Source organism: Pantherophis guttatus, chromosome 9 (genome assembly GCF_059756535.1).
Source record: "Pantherophis guttatus breed Tessera chromosome 9, ASM5975653v1, whole genome shotgun sequence".
Lineage (NCBI taxonomy): Eukaryota > Metazoa > Chordata > Lepidosauria > Squamata > Colubridae > Pantherophis > Pantherophis guttatus.
Genome location: NC_142071.1, coordinates 22206825 through 22223159, shown reverse-complemented (window position 1 = coordinate 22223159; position 16335 = coordinate 22206825). Strand labels below are relative to the sequence as shown.

General features: G+C 44.7%; 1 protein-coding gene across 4 annotated transcripts in view; it reads right to left on the bottom strand.

Moving 5' to 3' along the window:
* The window catches only part of PRDM10 (PR/SET domain 10), a 66176-nt gene that overhangs the window by 8284 nt on the left and 41557 nt on the right, over positions 1 to 16335 (bottom strand). For all 4 annotated transcript variants that reach the window (XM_034421964.3, XM_034421969.3, XM_034421965.3 and 1 more), the window contains exons 11-18: positions 15452 to 15676; positions 11313 to 11660; positions 10958 to 11113; positions 8705 to 8884; positions 5347 to 5457; positions 3762 to 3962; positions 2372 to 2518; positions 646 to 816 (exon numbers count right to left, since the gene is read on the bottom strand). In XM_034421964.3, the coding sequence (XP_034277855.1) occupies positions 646 to 816; positions 2372 to 2518; positions 3762 to 3962; positions 5347 to 5457; positions 8705 to 8884; positions 10958 to 11113; positions 11313 to 11660; positions 15452 to 15676 (1539 nt within the window). The remainder of the gene's footprint in view (positions 1 to 645; positions 817 to 2371; positions 2519 to 3761; positions 3963 to 5346; positions 5458 to 8704; positions 8885 to 10957; positions 11114 to 11312; positions 11661 to 15451; positions 15677 to 16335) is intronic.

Sequence of the window (16335 nt, the reverse complement as noted above, 5' to 3'; positions counted from 1 at the left end):
TTAGAAACTCCATAGATTCTTGCTAGAGAGTTCTTGACAGAGACACGGTGGCTCAGTGGCTAAGATGCCGAGTTTGTCGATCAGAAAGGTCAGCAGTTCGGCGGTTCAAATCCCTAGTGTTGTGTAACGGGGTAAGCTCCTGTTACTTGTCCCATCTCCTGCCAACTTAGCAGTTGGAAAGCAGGTAAAAAATGCAAGTAGAAAAATAGGGACCACCTTTGGTGGGAAGGTAACAGCGTTCTGTGTGCCTTTGGCGTTTAGTCATGCCAGCCACATGACCACGGAGACGTCTTCTGGCTCCGTGACAGCGCTGGCTCTTTGGCTTTGAAACGGAGATGAGCACCGCCCCCTAGAGTTGGGAATGACTAGCACATATGTGCGAGGGGAACCTTTAACTTTACCTTTTAAGGAGTTCTTAATTAACAGGACACCTTTTGTAATATGGATTGCCACTTAGGAACTGTCCTGTTTTATCCTGGTTGGGATTTAATCTAATCTTGTCCTGCCCCATCCAGTTCCTGGTTCAACCCTTTGATGTTCTTCCTGCGAATAACTGCTATTCCTTTGTTATTTAGCTTCCTGAGATGCTCAGGGCCATTGCTGTCACAAGCCCAATCATCCAAACACAACTCAAACACCACTCACCTGAGCCACTTGCACAACCTGCAACTGTATATGTTGGGGCTGTTGCAAGCCAGCTGTGGATTGTGATACAGGAATATACTGAATACGTGGAAAATCACCCTGCGAGGTTCGGTAGTCAGTGGTCAGAGTCTGGGACAGCTCCGTCATGGCTTGAGTCAACAAATCCGATGTCTTTACAAGGGGGAAAACAGGGAAAGGAAGATTGTTATATAGTTTAAATTGTACATACACATCCTAGTATCTAAAGATGAAAGAGCAAGCAGGATGATTAGGGGACTGGAGGCTAAAACATACGATGAACGGTTGCAGGAATTGGGCATGGTTAGTCTAGTGAAGAGAAGGATCAGGGGAGACATGATAGCAGTCTTCTAATATTTGAGGGGCTGCCACAGAGAAGAGTGGGTCAAGCTATTTTCCAAAGCACCTGAAGGCCAGACAAGGAATAATTGATGGAAACTGATCAAGGAGAGATTCAACCTAGAAATGAGGAGGAACTCACTGTCACTTTCTGACAGTGAGAACAATCAACCAATGGAACAGAAGTTGCCTTTGGAAGTTGTGGGAGCTTCATCACTTGAGACTTTCAAGAAGAGACTGGAGTGCCATTTGTCAGAAATGGTGTAGGGCAGTGGTGAAATTTGTTACTACTGGTTCTTTGGGCGTGGTGGGGGGGCGTTAATATGACTGAGTGGGCTTGGCTAACTTTTCTTTTTTTTACTTTTAAAAGCATTTTTTCTACAACCTCTTTGGCTGAAGAGGTTGTTAAAAATGCTTTTAAAGCCTCTGACGATCCCAGTTGACTTGCCTGATCGGCAGAGGCTTTTAAAAACATTTTTTAAAAATCTTTTTAAAACATTTTTTCTATAGCCTCTTTAGCTGAAGAAGTTGTAGAAAAAATGCTTTTAAAAGCCTCTGATGATCCCAGTTGACTTGCCTGATCATCAGAGGCTTTTAAAAGCATTTTTTAAGCCAAAGAGGTTGTAGAAAAAATGCTTTTAAAAATGTTTTAAAAGCCTCTGATGATTACGCGGCTCAGCTCGGCAATGGGGGGGAGGGCAGGGATTTTTGCTACCAGTTCTCCGAACCATCTGCCTCCATCGCTACTGGATCGGGCGATCAGGCCCGAACCGGGAGCATTTCACCCCTGGTCTAGGGCCGTGATGGCGAACCTATGGCCCACGTGCCACAGGTGGCAAGCAGCACCCTCTCTGTAGGCACACGAGCCATCGCCCCAGTTCAGCTCTACCATGCATGCACGCGTGCCTCCAGCCTGCCAGTGGTCGTTGGGCCCCTGTTGTGTGGGGAGTGGGGCGTGTGAGGGGGGTGTACATGTGGGTGGCGTGTGGGGGGCACGTGAGCCGTTGCCCCAGTTCAGCTCCATCACGCATGTGCCCATGCCTCCCGTCAGCCAGCTGGTTGTCGGGTCTCCGTTTGGTGAGAGGCAGGGTGCATGCAGGGTGCGTGTGTGCATGCGCGGGGGGCGGTGCGCATGTGCAGGGCCTGCACGTGCATTGCATTTTAGGGATTTGGGCGCACGCTTTGGGCACTCGGTCTGGAAAAGGCTAGCCATCACTGCTGTAGGGTCTCCTACTTGAGAGGGTTGGATTAGATGACCTATAAGGTCCCTTCCAACTTTGTTAATCTGTTAAAACCCTAATCTTTTGGCCTTTTCTGGCTATTTTATTTCATTGGATCTTCCGAATACTGAATATCCCTGAATTCTTACCACCACGGTCTCCCCCGAAGTGCTGTCAGCAGTTAAGACAGCAGGAGTGGTACTAATTACTGCGGTTGTGAGTGGCACATGTATCGTGTTCGTTGGGATCTGAGGATACTCCGGGTGCTTCTTGCGAATATGTTGCACCATCTTGGTCTGTTGCAGAAGTAGAAAGAAGGAATGTTAGAAGACGAAAAAAATATCAGCTTGGTTTGTGAACATCTTCCTTAGTCTGGTCAAAATGTAGTCATACATGGAAGCACAACCTAAACTTACTGTTTCTCTTATCCTGGCATGAAGTCTTGATTTCTCAGCTCTGAACAACAAACTTGGAAAATGGTTTTACAAAGACTGAACTTCTACTACCCGGTTTCCCCAAAAATAAGCCATCCCCTGATAATAAGCCCAATCGGGCTTTTGAGTGCATGCGGTAAAATAAACCTCCCCCCGAAAATAAGCTCTCCCTGAAAATATTTAAACTCAGAGCTGGAAATCAGGTAAGACGAAAAGAGGAGACCCATCTTGCTCCACGTGCCCCAAAATAATAAGACCTCCCCGAAAATAAGGCCAAGCACTTATTTCGGGGTTCAAAACAATATAAGACAGGGTCTTATTTTCGGGGAAACTCGGTATCAACCTGCCTTCCATTGAGGACCTGTATACTGCACAAGTGAAAAAGAGGGCTGTGAAAATATTCACAGACCCCTCGCATTCTGGACATAAACTGTTTCAACTCCTACCCTCAAAACGAAGCTATAGGGCAATGCACACCAGAACTACTAGACACAAGAACAGTTTTTTTTCCCAAACGCCATCACTCTGCTAAACAAAAAATTCCCTCAACCCTGTCAAAGTAGTCACTAAGTCTGCACTACTATTAATCTTCTCATTGTTCCCACCACCCATCTCTTTCCACTTATGACTGTATGACTAACTTTGTTGCTTGTATCCTTATGATATTGATATTGTTTCCTGATTGCATATTTGTACCCTATGACTATCGTTAAGTGTTGTACCTTATGATTCTTGATGAATGTATCTTGTCTTTTAATGTACATTGAGAGCGTATGCACCAAAGACAAATTCCTTGTGTGTCCAATCACACTTGGCCAATAAAGAATGCTATTCTATTCTAAACTTTAAGGTGTTCAGGCATCGTCTTGCCAGGATTGAATGAGTCTATCCAGTACAGACATCTACAGAGAAGCTGCAGAGAATGAGGTGGCTGGATGGAGTCACTGAAGCAGTCGGCATGAGCTTAAATGGACTCCAGAGGATGGAAGAGAACAGGAAGGCCTGGAGGAACATTGTCCATGGGGTCGCGATGGGTCGGACACGACTTTGCAACTAACAACAAGAAGGTGAAAATATCTGGGTGTTAGGCATATATCCGCAGTACCTTACTGCTATACTGCTTGGAACAGTGAGGACAACAAACAGGCGGCGTGGCGATTGTTCCAGTCAGCTGGGTGTGCGTACTCAGCATTGGATCTGGCTCTCCTGGTCCCGCTGGACGCAACTTTCGGATACTGGGAGGAAGTTCTGCACCTGGGTGATTTTTCAAAATGTGGGCCTTCCGTTTGCTGGCACTCTTATAAACCTAGAAGAGAAAAATGAATCCATGACCCTAGGCACGGCCTTTCAAAGAGTCAGGTGTTAACCCCCCAGCCAATTGCATGGAGACCCCTGGATAACAATTTCTACTTCCATCAGCTGTTATGTGGAAAAAGAGCCTTGGTGGCACAGCAGACTAAATCACTGTTAGGTAACACCAGCTGCCTGCAATTACTGCAAGTTCAAATCTCACCAGGCTCAAGGTTGACTCAGCCTTCCATCCTTTCAAGGTAGGTAAAATGAGGACCCGGTTTGTAGGGGCAATAAGCTGACATTGTATAAAAAAGAACACCGCTTGTGGGGGGAGGGGGACAAAAGCCCTACTAAGCAGGTATATACAAAAGTATGAAGGCTATTGCTTAACGCATTGTAAGCCTCCCTGAGTCTCTGGAGAAGGGCGGCATATAAATCTAACCAATAAATAAACAAATAAACTCAGAAACAGATTTGTTGTTTCCTTTGTTCCTGTGTTTACACGGATAGAGGTGTTAGGAAGCTAAGAAGCAGCGAGAAAATAATGAGTTCTGGAGTGATATTTCTTTTAATAACAAAGGTCTCACATTTGTTCTCAGCTTGAATTAATACAGAGGTGTGATCACGCTAGTTGTGGTTTGTATCCGTAGCTGTTGCCACAACTGCTTTGTGAAAGAGGCCACTTCATATCGTGTTTCCCCGAAAATAAGACCCTGTCTTATATTTTTTTGAACCCTGAAATAAGCTCTTGGCCTTATTTTTGGGGAGGTCTTATTATTTTGGGGCGCATGGAGGAAACCAGAGGAAATGGTGCCCTCAATCAGCTGCACATGCATTTAAATATTTTACATGATTTCAGCTGAGAGTTACACTTATCCTCTTTTAGAAATTGTGTGTGTGTGTCTCCTAGAAATTTCTCTTTTTGGGTCTTCCGAACAAATAACAAATCTCTCTGCAGGAAGAAAATCCCCAGATCAGTTACATTTACAGGTTGTACTCGAGTTAGGACCACAGTTGAGCCCAAAATTTATGTTGTTAAGTGAGTTTGTCCCGTTTTGCGACTTTCCTTGCCACATTTGTTAAAAGTGAGTCACTGCAGGTGTTAAATTAGTCCCCCGGTTGTTAAGTGAATCTGTCTTCCCCATTGACTTTGCTTGTCAGAACGTCACAAAATGGGATCACAGGATCCCCCCCCCCCGGGACACTGCAACCGTCATAACTGTGAATCAGTTGCTAAACATCTGAATGTAAATCACACGACCAGGGGATGCTGCAACACTTAGTGACCATTTGAAATTACCACAGCACTGAAAAAATGTAACTTACGACCATTTTTCACACTTTTTTCGAACGGTCACTAAGTGTGTATACAGCCGAGATAAGAGTTCAGTTCATACCTTATCACAGTACTGACAAAAATAATCTCTGTTAGGCTTGATGATAGGCAGTGTTAGCTCTGGCACTTCTTCTATTTTCATATCAGGATGTCTCTTTGATAAATGATTCACCTAAGATTAAAAAAAAAAGGAAAGCACTTTAAAAAAAAAAAGCATTAGAGCCACAAATAAAGAACCATATATTTAGTTTCTTGCAACAATAAGGCATAGAGATCCAGGAATCCTAAAGCAAGAAGACCAATAGGAAGTGTGGTCCATCGACTGCAAAAATACAAATTCCCACTCAACAGTCAATATAGTATTCGACCATCAAGAAGTCATTAAATCAGGGCTGTCAAACTCGATTTCATTGAGGGCCGCATCAGGGTTGTGTTTGACTGGGGGGCTGTGTGGGGGTGTGGCCATCTTAACATCACTCATCAAAGCTCTGTTTTTGCCCGTGACAGCCTCCAGCTGTGCTAGCGAAAATGGAGGTCTTTTTTCACTGGCAGAAGGTTGCAGAAGGCTGTTGCGGCTGAAAACGGAGCGTGGGCCGGCCGCGCACGGCCTTCCTAAGCTCCATTTTTACTGGCAGAGGGTTGCAGGTCATCGCAGCTGAAAACTGAGCCCCTCCCGAGCTCCATTTTCGCTGCACAGACACCGCGGCCCGGTCCTTCCACTGTTTTCAGGGCGGGCCCACATCTAAGCACCCCACGGGCCTTGAGTTTGACACTCTGCATTAAATGGAGTCTACTCTGAATGCGCTGTGCAAATTCAGAGGCACCAGTGTTGAAAAAATTATCAAATTTAAGACAAGAAATATATAAATCCACTGAAAGAAATACTAATGATTTTTAAAAGCCCTGTTCGTGGATCTCACGCTAACCTACCTACTGTCTTATCCCCATTCAGTTGTCAGCAAAACTAAAACACCAACAGAACAGGGTGGACTCTGAGCATCAAATGATTTACGGCTAAACATATACCGTATTTTTCAGAGTATAAGACGCACCTGAGTATAAGACGCACCTACCATTTTTGGTGAGGAAAAGAAGAAAAAGAAATCTCCCTCTGCCTCTGAGCAATTTTGCCTCCTTGCAGCAAACAGCAAACAGCCTGCTTTACTTTCATTTTCGTTTTCAGTAGCTTGATTAGCAAAAGGGGAAAAAAAATCTGCTCCAACAATTTACCTCTTTGCAGCAAGCAGCAGAGTCCTGCGCAAAACAGCTGAGCTGGGTAAAAAGGTGCATCTTATACTCTGAAAAATACGGTAATCCTTTATTGGTTGGGCACACACTGGATTTTTCTGGGCCTCTGGTAATTTGTTTGTTTGATGAACCAGGAAGAACTCATGACTGTTTTCAGCCTTTTGTGAACCTATACACATCATGCTACAAATAATACTTCATTTATGAGTCAAGTACCTCTCTTGTTTCTCAGGCAAAGAGAGCCCGATTTTAATAAATAATATGGTCCTTGGTTGGTGTATAGTATTAGGATCTCAAGATCCAAACTTCCAATCCGTGGTCAGACATATCTTAAATCCTCCTCTTAAATCTAACCATTGGCACAGGGTATTTGTGAGAATACTACAGGAGAAGCTCCAATGTTCTCAGGAAGGATGGGAGGACAAATGCCATAAATTCATAGAAGCAATATTTAAGAGAAACAACAAAGGGCATTTCTGTAAGAATGTAATTTTGCTTGATATTCCTATAATCCTTGCTCCAAATATGGGATGGCCAACTTAAGATGGTTTTCCGTTGACAGCAGAGGAAAACAGTGATTCATTTTCAGGAGCCTCTTCCAACTCCAAAAATAACTCAATTCTGCATGCAGTCTCAGCCTTAGAGACTGTTCACCCTTGCTCATAATTTAAAAAACAAAACAAAACAAAAAAAACTTCAAGCTCACACAGAATGCCTTCATAAAATGGTGTCTAATTCATGAAGAGCATATGGTGGTTCAGTGGTTAAAGATACTGAGCTTGTCGGCTGGAAGCTGACAGCCTGGGTTTGAGACCCGAGTGCTGTGCGACAGGATGAGCTCCCGTCACTTGGTCCAGCCCCTGCCCACCTAGCAGTTCGAAAGTATGCAAATGCAAGTAGATCAGTGGGTACCACTTTGGTGGGAAGGTGACAGCGTTCCATGAGTCCTGGCATATAGTCATGCTGGCCACATGACCACTGTCAACCCTGAAGATGGCCTCACCGAGGCCATATTTTAGACTTCAGCGTTGCCACACTGGAGATGAGGGATAGGGAGGGGGAAATAGAGACAGTTGGGCTTTTGTAGCCAAAACAAAAATAGTTTCTCCTGTGAACCAAGGACATTCCAATAGCTAGCTGGAGAGAGGAGGAGGAGAGAAGTAACCAGGCAACCGGCTAGCACCTAGATTGGACAATGTGACTTATTGTCTGGGGGGAAAGGGAAACTTTCACTTTTTAATGAGGTGGAAAACCACGGGAACTCTCAGAGTCGGTTTTACCAGTCTGTGTTACAGTGGTTATGTCTTCTGTGTAGGCAGCTCTATTCTGAGATGCATTTCCTGCAAGGGCTAAATTGATTAATGGCATATAAAGGCAGAGATCTCTGTAATGGTAGTTTAATACTCTTGACGATGTCAGCAGATGGCTGACGAAAGCTTAGTATAATAAAATTTTAATTCTTTTAAAATTTTAAAATCTTAAATTCCAGAGTTCGCAGTATGTCTGCTTCTCTTTTTACTAATATACCTGGAACTCGTATTTTTAGAATAGTTTGTAATATATATCTTACAATATATATCTAATATACAGTATATCTGGATATATGTATATTTTTCTTCAGCCGGGTATTTTCCTACGTAAACCAAGTTTCTCAACTTGCAGCCATAGCTCAGTGAAATCACATCCACTATCCTAGGCTTTTTCAGACAGCAAATATATATATATATATATATATTCCTAATGATGACTTATCACTGTTAACTCCATTTTGATTAAACGTCTTGAAACATGGTGTCAGAAGTGGGATCCATGTCTTCCTGATACATTTGAGGCAGATTCCCGAAAGCTAAGGAGCTGAAGGCAACTCCTAGAGAGGCAGGAAATGCATCTCAGAATAGAGCTGCCTACACAGCAGACATAACCACTGTAACGGTCTGTGCCACTATGATATCTTCAAATAAAACTATTCTTTGAGGAATCATCCTACCTTGGAATTCTATTTGCTATGGGTGTATTACTTGGAACGCTGAAAACCACGGAAAGGGTCTTGGCTCCCTCAACTGGGAAACAAGAGATGAGCAGATGCTCCAGAGTTGGACCCTTAACCTTCACCTTTCATTAGTGGAGCTTCATAGGCTAGGATTTTGAGGAGTCTGGAATATCTAACTAACCAGCATGCCTCGTCGTCGGAAACCCATCATACACAAGCGACACTTGAACATGAAACTCTCATAATCCGTAGAGGCGATCCGGGGCTTGAAGGCTTTGGAGCGACTAATTCGGTCTGCTTTCTTGGCTTCTCTTTCTGGATTGTGCATTCTCTGCATGTGTTCTCGCAACTTGTCTTTTCTCTGGGGGTGGAGGATGGGGGAAGAATCAAAATAATCGGAAAGAAAAATGAGTAGCGAGAAAAGCAAAATGCAGGGTCACATAGCGAAATGTAAAAGTTGGCCTCTAAAGCAAATTAATCATGAATAAAAGCAAGAAAATATGTTCGTTAAAACTTTGTTCAATTTGTTCGGTGACGGATAACAGAATTTTATCAACCAATCTACAGTGCCCACAAAAATATTAAAGGAATTGTGACCGGATTTGCGACCGGAATCCTTCCATTTGTAAAGACATTTAAGATAAATTAAAGAATATTTACATTCATGTGTGAAGCATAGAGGAATATAAATTGAGATGATTATGACTGTAAGGGGAATTGTATAGAAAAAGATACATTTAAATCTTCAAAATATATTAGAATGTATAGCAAATGCTTCCTTTGCAAATTTCAGTTCATTGTTAAGATATCTTTGATCAGTGGTGAAATCCAAATTTTTTTACTACTGGTTCTGTGGGCGGGGTTTGGTGGGCATGGCAGGGGAAGGATACCGCAAAATCTCCATTGCCACCCCACTCCAGGAGAAGGATACTGCAAAATCCCCATTCCCTCCCCACTCCATGGGATGGATACTGCAAAATCCCCATTCCCACCCCACTCCATGGGATGGATACTGCAAAATCTCCATTCCCAACCCACTCCAGAAGGATACTGCAAAATCTCCATTCCCACCCCACTCCAGGGAAGGATACTGCAAAATCTCAATTCCTATCCCACTCCAGAAGGATACTGCAAAATCCCCATTCCCATCCCACTCTGGGGCCAGCCAGAGGTGATATTTGCCGGTTCTCTGAACTACTCAAAATTTCCACTACCAGTTCTCCAGAACCTGTCAGAACCTGCTGAATTTCACCCTGTCTCTGATTTAGAAAATATCAAGCTGTGGTGCTTCAGATAGTCTAGAAATCCAATTTCCAGAATTCCACATTGTTGTCCACGCTTCACAAAGTTGTTGATCATTGAAATTTCCCATTCCTGGTCTAATCTCACAGTAAGAATCCTAAACGTTGCAACAACACAAACAGGTCTGGGATTGTGCCTTCCACTGGAAGCTTCACAACACTGTTGACTCACTCATCTGTAATGTATTTTAAATGTGTCTTTCCATTACGCCAAATCATTTGCTCCCCATTTGCTGAACCAAAACACGACCCACACACTTGTACACATGCCTCAGGCAAGAAGGCGCGTATCATTCATCATGCCAAATTCAGCATGAGTTGGGCGTTGACAGATGGTTACTGTTCAGAAAAGAGCCTTGGCAGCCATGTCAACCTATTATTGCTTCCTGCATAAGAAGAACCTGTAACAGGGGTGGGTAACTTTATCAACTTTAAGACCGGCGGACTTCAACTCCCAGAATTCCTGAGACAGCATTCTGGGAGTTGAAGTCAGTAGGTCGTAAAGTTGCCACAGCTGTCCATCCCTGATCTTCAGAGCTACTATCTGTTGTGGCCCGCCAGCGGCCAGCAGAGCTGGCAGCAGATTCGGACAGTGAGGAGGTTGGAGAGGAACATGGGCCAGTCCTGGAGTCTGGGGAAGGCTCTGATGAGGGCTCTGCGTCGGAGGCACAGCAGGGGCCAGGGCCGGATGCCAGTTATCAGCTGCCTTCAGAGGCAGATATCAGTGAGGCAGATGAACAACTGGAGCCTGTTCCCAGTGTGCGCATGCACAGAGCTGCCAGGAGAAGAGAACAGTTAAAGAACAAGGGTCGACTCAGGAGTAAGGCCACAGGTGGATGATGAATGGCCCCTCCCAGAGGGAATAAAAGAGGAGCGAAAGGGGAGTGGGCTTTTGCAGGAAACAATTCATTCACCTAATTGGTTCGTGACTCTCCGAGACTCTTTGCCAAGTTTTGAAGATATGGGCCTAGCAGCTCTCTAAGCCAGATAAGGTCTGTGATTGTAAATTCTCCCTTGAAAGACTTTGCTGGATGTGAATGAGAGGAATTCACTGTTCGTTTAATAAAAGGGGTTTTGTCGGGACCAGGAGTCTCCTTCATGCTTTTTGGGGAAGCCTAGGTCAGAACAAGTACCTTAAACTGTTTGCCACAGGTGGAGCAGAGGAAGTCCTTGCGATCCGAATGCCGCAACATGTGAAGTCGCAGTTTGTCAGGCCGACAGAAAGCCTTGTCGCATTCTGTGCACTGGTAAATCTTTTCTGAATGGAAACTGCGCACGTGCTTTTTCACCTGGTTGGGAACAGTCAACAAGGAAATCCGTTTCAAAAGTTACGCATATGATTTTTCCCATGTCGAAAAGACCTCAGTAGAAGGAAAAGGATGTGTAGCTTACAAACTGCAATTTTATTGCAGATTCCAGTCTAAAGGAACGAATCTCATGGAAGGGCACCCATCAATGACGTTACTGTGGATCCTCCACCAAACTCACCTGGATAAAATCCGGAAAGCGTTTTTTGCAGGTCGGACAAGTGAAGCAGCCGTCGTTAATGTGGACGGCCACATGATCTTTCAGCAGGTCTAAACGGTCAAAGGACTCGGGGCAGAAAATGCAAGAGTAAGTCTTCTGGTCCAGGTGGAACTTCATATGACTTTCCAGGGCGCTGCTATTAATGAAACCTTTGTTGCAGATATCACAGGTCAAAGGACAATTTCCTTCCCGTCCATGGAACCTTAAATGCTGGTCTAATTTGTCCTTGTCACGGAACGCCTTCCCACAATGCAGGCATTTGAACGGACGGAATGACTTCCGGATGAATAAGTGCTGGAGGGCTGCATTCTGAAATGATACGTCCAAGAAACGGGAGAGGTTAACTAGCCAGGATACCGAGGAGATTACATGTCAACAAACATCTGAAAAGCCTGTAAACCATCTTATCTGTGGTGTAAAGAGATTTGCCCAAAGATACAACATGCAATATTCAAAAAATAATTACAAGAAGAATGTAACATATCAATGAACAGTTGGACTCTAGTAATTGGGAAAAAAAGTAAAGTAAAGAAAGACACTTTAAATTAGGAAAGAATAGCACTTTGTGCAACTCTTTGGAGACTTAACATTGTTTCCCTTTATGAGAAAGGATGCTTCCCCTTAAAGGTACAAAAATGTGCTCAAATTTGCAGAACCCTGTTATTGACTCAGAACAAGAAAGGAAAACAAAAGACTGTACAGTATCACTTATGGAAGTATTTATTTATTTATTTATTCATTCATTCATTTTATTAAATTTATATCGCAGTGGTGGGATTCGGGATTCAGTCGGTTTGGACCGGTTCGGGCGAATCGGTAGTTCCAATGATCAGCTGAGAGCGTTCGCTCCGACAATCAGCTATACCGACCTATATTTCCTTTGTTTGAAGCCCAGCTGATAGGCGCGGTAGAGCGGATTGCCGTGTCTCAGCTGTTTACCTACCGGGGCTGCAGTAGAAGGTAAGTTTTAGAGCTGTTTTCAAACGCACTGTGCATGCAAAGCGCGAAGCGTGTGCTGAGCGAACCGGTTGTTACACGGGTTGAATCCCACCACTCTTTATATGCCACCCATCTCGCTGTCGAATATCAGAAAGTAATAATGATTCTAACATATGATCTTCAAATATTCTTCTTATGGAACTTCATTCTTAGTTGTAGTTATTTTTTTTTTTACACAGACATGAAACTAAAAGTATTCCACAAATGTTTCCCATCTCCACCTAGATTAACCCATTTCAGTTGGAATCATTCCGTTTTAGACTGGGGTCGGAGCAGTTCGCAGCTGGTGGGGCAGTCTTAATTTCAAATGTCCTGTGTGCTTCGATAATTAAATGAGGGTGTTTGATGTCAGCGAAGAATTTGGGCGGGAGCTATTTCTCCACTGTTTTGCAGGAAATCTCCAATTACAGGATACCAACCCAGCAGAAGATGGAAAAGGCAGCAGGGACTTTGTACACCCCTACAGAGTAGGAGAAAACCCTATAGAAAATTTGCACACACGAATTATCATTTCTCTTCCCTTATTAAACATGGCTTGTTTCCCAAGCTTGAAATATTAATTCCTATTCAGACTTTAAGAGAAAGAAATCCAGGCAAGGTAGAAGGTGTAATTTAAAAAAAACACACTGACTAGTAGTACGGATCCCACATCATGCAGTGGGCAGCATTCTTACTGGAAATGCTTTCATTTATTCAAGTTTGCACTGCAGAAGCTGGGAAGAGGAAAGGTTTAAGCTGCTGGGGGGCATTGGCTAGAGTTTGGAAATGCATATCAGATTCTTGGACCTGTTCAGCTGTGGGAACTTGAAAAACCTCTACTAAATAGCAACAAGGGCCCAGTAGGTAGCAGCACCTACCTGCCCTTAGCTGATCTTTTCCCCCCTACCCAAATATAAAAGCTTAGCAGAAGTGCCTTCATCTCAAAATCCGTGCCTTTCAGAAAATGTAGTGGATTAGTCAAGGTCACCGTACATCTTTGGCCATGTCTTCTAACAATGAGATATGTACAGATGGTGCTGGCAACAAACCATTAATACACGTCACCTCATCCAGCTGTTCAGAATATGCCTGCTTGCCAGCCAGCCTGTACAAACCAGGAAAGGTTCACCAAATATCGTGAGCCTTTAGAATTCACACTCTTTAGGAGAGAATGAGCTGGAAGGAACCTTGGAGGTCTTCTAGTCCAGCCCCCTGCTCAAGCAGGAGACCCGTGATGGTGAACCTATGGTACACGTGCCACAGGTGGCATGCGGAGCCATATCTCTGGGCACGCAAGCGTTGCCCCAGCTAAGCTCCAGCACACATGCGCGCACCGGACAGCTGATTTTCGGGCCTTCTGGGCCCACCGGAAGTCGGGAAACGGGCTGTTTTCTGCCTCCGGAGGGCCTCCAGGGGGGTGGGGAAGGCTGTTTTTGCCCTCCCCAGGCTCCTAGAAAGCTTCTGGAGCCTGGAGAGAGCAAAAAACGGGCCTACCGGGCCATCGTGTGCCAAAAGCGGGGGGAGCACAGGGGGTTGCGCGCACATGCACCGGGGGGGCAGGGCACATTAAATTATGGGTGTGGGCACGCATGCACATGTGGCCCCCACGCACTCCCCCTGCTTTTGGCACACGACAGCAAAAAGGTTAGCCATCACTGCCCTATACCATTTCAGATAAGTGACTGTCTAGACTCTTCTTAAAAACATCCAGTGATGGAGCACTCCCGATTTCTGATGGCAAGCTGGAATCCAGAAACCAATTTCCACTGGTTTATTGTCCTCACTGTTAGGAAGTTTCTGCTTAATTCCAGGTTGCTTCTCTCTTTGATCAGTTTCCAACCATTGTTTCTTGTCCTGCCTTCTGGTGCTTTGGAGAATAATTTGACCCCCTTTTCTTTGTGGCAGCCCCTCAAATACTGGAATACTGCTGTCATGTCTCTCCTAGTCCTTCTTTTCTTTAGAGTAGCCAAACCCAAAATCCTGCAGCCGTTCTTCGTATGTTTTAGTCTCCGGGCCTTTGATCGCCTTAGTTGCTCTTCTCTGAACTTTTTCCAAGGTCTCAACATCTTTTTTGTAATATGGTGACCAAAACTGGTGGCAGTATTCCAGGTGTGGTCTTACTAGGGGTTTTATAAAGCGGCACTAATACTTCACGTGATCTTCATTCTATGCCTCTGTTTGTACAACCAAAGATTGTATTAGCTTTTTTGGCTGTTGTTCAGGGGGGGTTTCTACTTACCTCCACTACCAGTTCACAACAGAAGCACGTGCATGAATCTGCTTGCTTCGCTCGTGTGCACGCGCTTCTGCGCAGATCGTCCATGATGATGTCCGGCCAGGTGGGTGGAGCCTCCCACTGCTGTTACTACCAGTTCGCAAGATCCGGACCAAACCGGGAGCAACCCATTACTGCTGCTGCTGCACACTGCTGGCAGTGATGATCATTAAAAGTGATCATCCACTAAGACTTCAAGGTCCCTCTCACAGTTACTGTTTTTGAGCCAGGTCTCAAATGAAAGCTAATCAATTTCAATTGGTAACCAGTTTCCCCAGCGTGGGACGTTTCGGCACCACCCAAAATAATTCATAAAAGACAGTGGTGAATTCCAACGTTTTTTACTACCGGTTCTGTGGGTGTGGCTTGGTGGGCATGGTATGGCTTGGTGGGCATGGCAGGGGAAGGATACTGCAAAATCTCCATTCCCACCCCATTCCAGGGGAAGGATACTGCAAAATCCCCATTCCCTCCCCACTTCTGGGGGGAGGATATTGCAAAATCTCCATTCCCACCCCACTCTGGGGCCAGCCAGAGGTGGTATTTGCCGGTTCTCTGAACTACTCAAAATTTCCGCTACCAGTTCTCCAGAATCTGTCGGAACCTGCTGGATTTCACTCCTGATAAAAGAGCAGCATAAGTTTCCAAAGAGGCAAAAACCCGCAATGCTGACTTTTCCCTAATTTGGCACTCGGAAAATTTTAATTCCATGCATAGATAGAACAGTTTGGTTTATACTGGCTAGGGTATTTTGGGAGTTGAAGTCCACGCATCTTCGAATTCCCACGGTAGAGAAACACTGCCGTAGATGAATGCAACATAAATGCGAGTTGCGTTCTTCACTTACCCGGATACGCTTTGCTCGCCGCATGTCGTCTGCTGTCATCAGGCTTGGGGTAGCCACCACTGTCTGCTCGTGCGGCTGAAGCTGCAGGGATTGGCTTTCAGGCAGCTGATCCAGGGAGGACGATGTCTCTGGGGCCACTGGGGTCTGCTCTGGTTGGTCGAGTCCATTTAGGGTGGCTTGGCCAGCTTCATCAAACTGCCCCTTACTGGCAAAGGGCAGCAAGTCCTGAAATTATAAACCAAGGATATTGTCAGAGACGACCAGACTGAGCCTGAGGGAGGGAGGGGTCAAACGTGTCATTTGCAACTCCATAACTGTCTGGTTTGGCTCTGCAACCCAACAAGACAGACACAGACTTCAGAGGATAATTAGATTGCAGAAAGAGCCGAGGTGGTGCAGTGGTTAGAGTGCAATACTGCAGCTACTTCAGCTGACTGCTAGTTCAGCAGATCAAATCTCACCGGCTCAAGGTTGACTCAGCCTTCCATCCTTCCGAGGTGGGTAAAATGAGGACCTTTATTTATTTATTTATTTATTTATTTATTCATTCATTCATTCATTCATTCATTCATTCATTCATTCATTCATTCATTTATTTATTAATTAATTAAAATTTATATGCCGCCCTTCTCCCTAAGGACTCAGGGTGGCGAACACAGGTTAAAACATACAATAATAAAAGGTAACGTAATTAAAACCCAGTTAAAACAACGACAATAAAATAATAAAACCCAAAGATCAGGGCCAACCCATTTGTTGAAACAGCCAAGTCTTTAAGTCCCGACGGAAGGAGCGGAGATCAGGCGCCGTCCGAAGCTCGGTGGGTAACTCATTCCAGAGGACAGGAGCGCCTACAGAGAACGCTTTACCTCTGGACGTCGCCA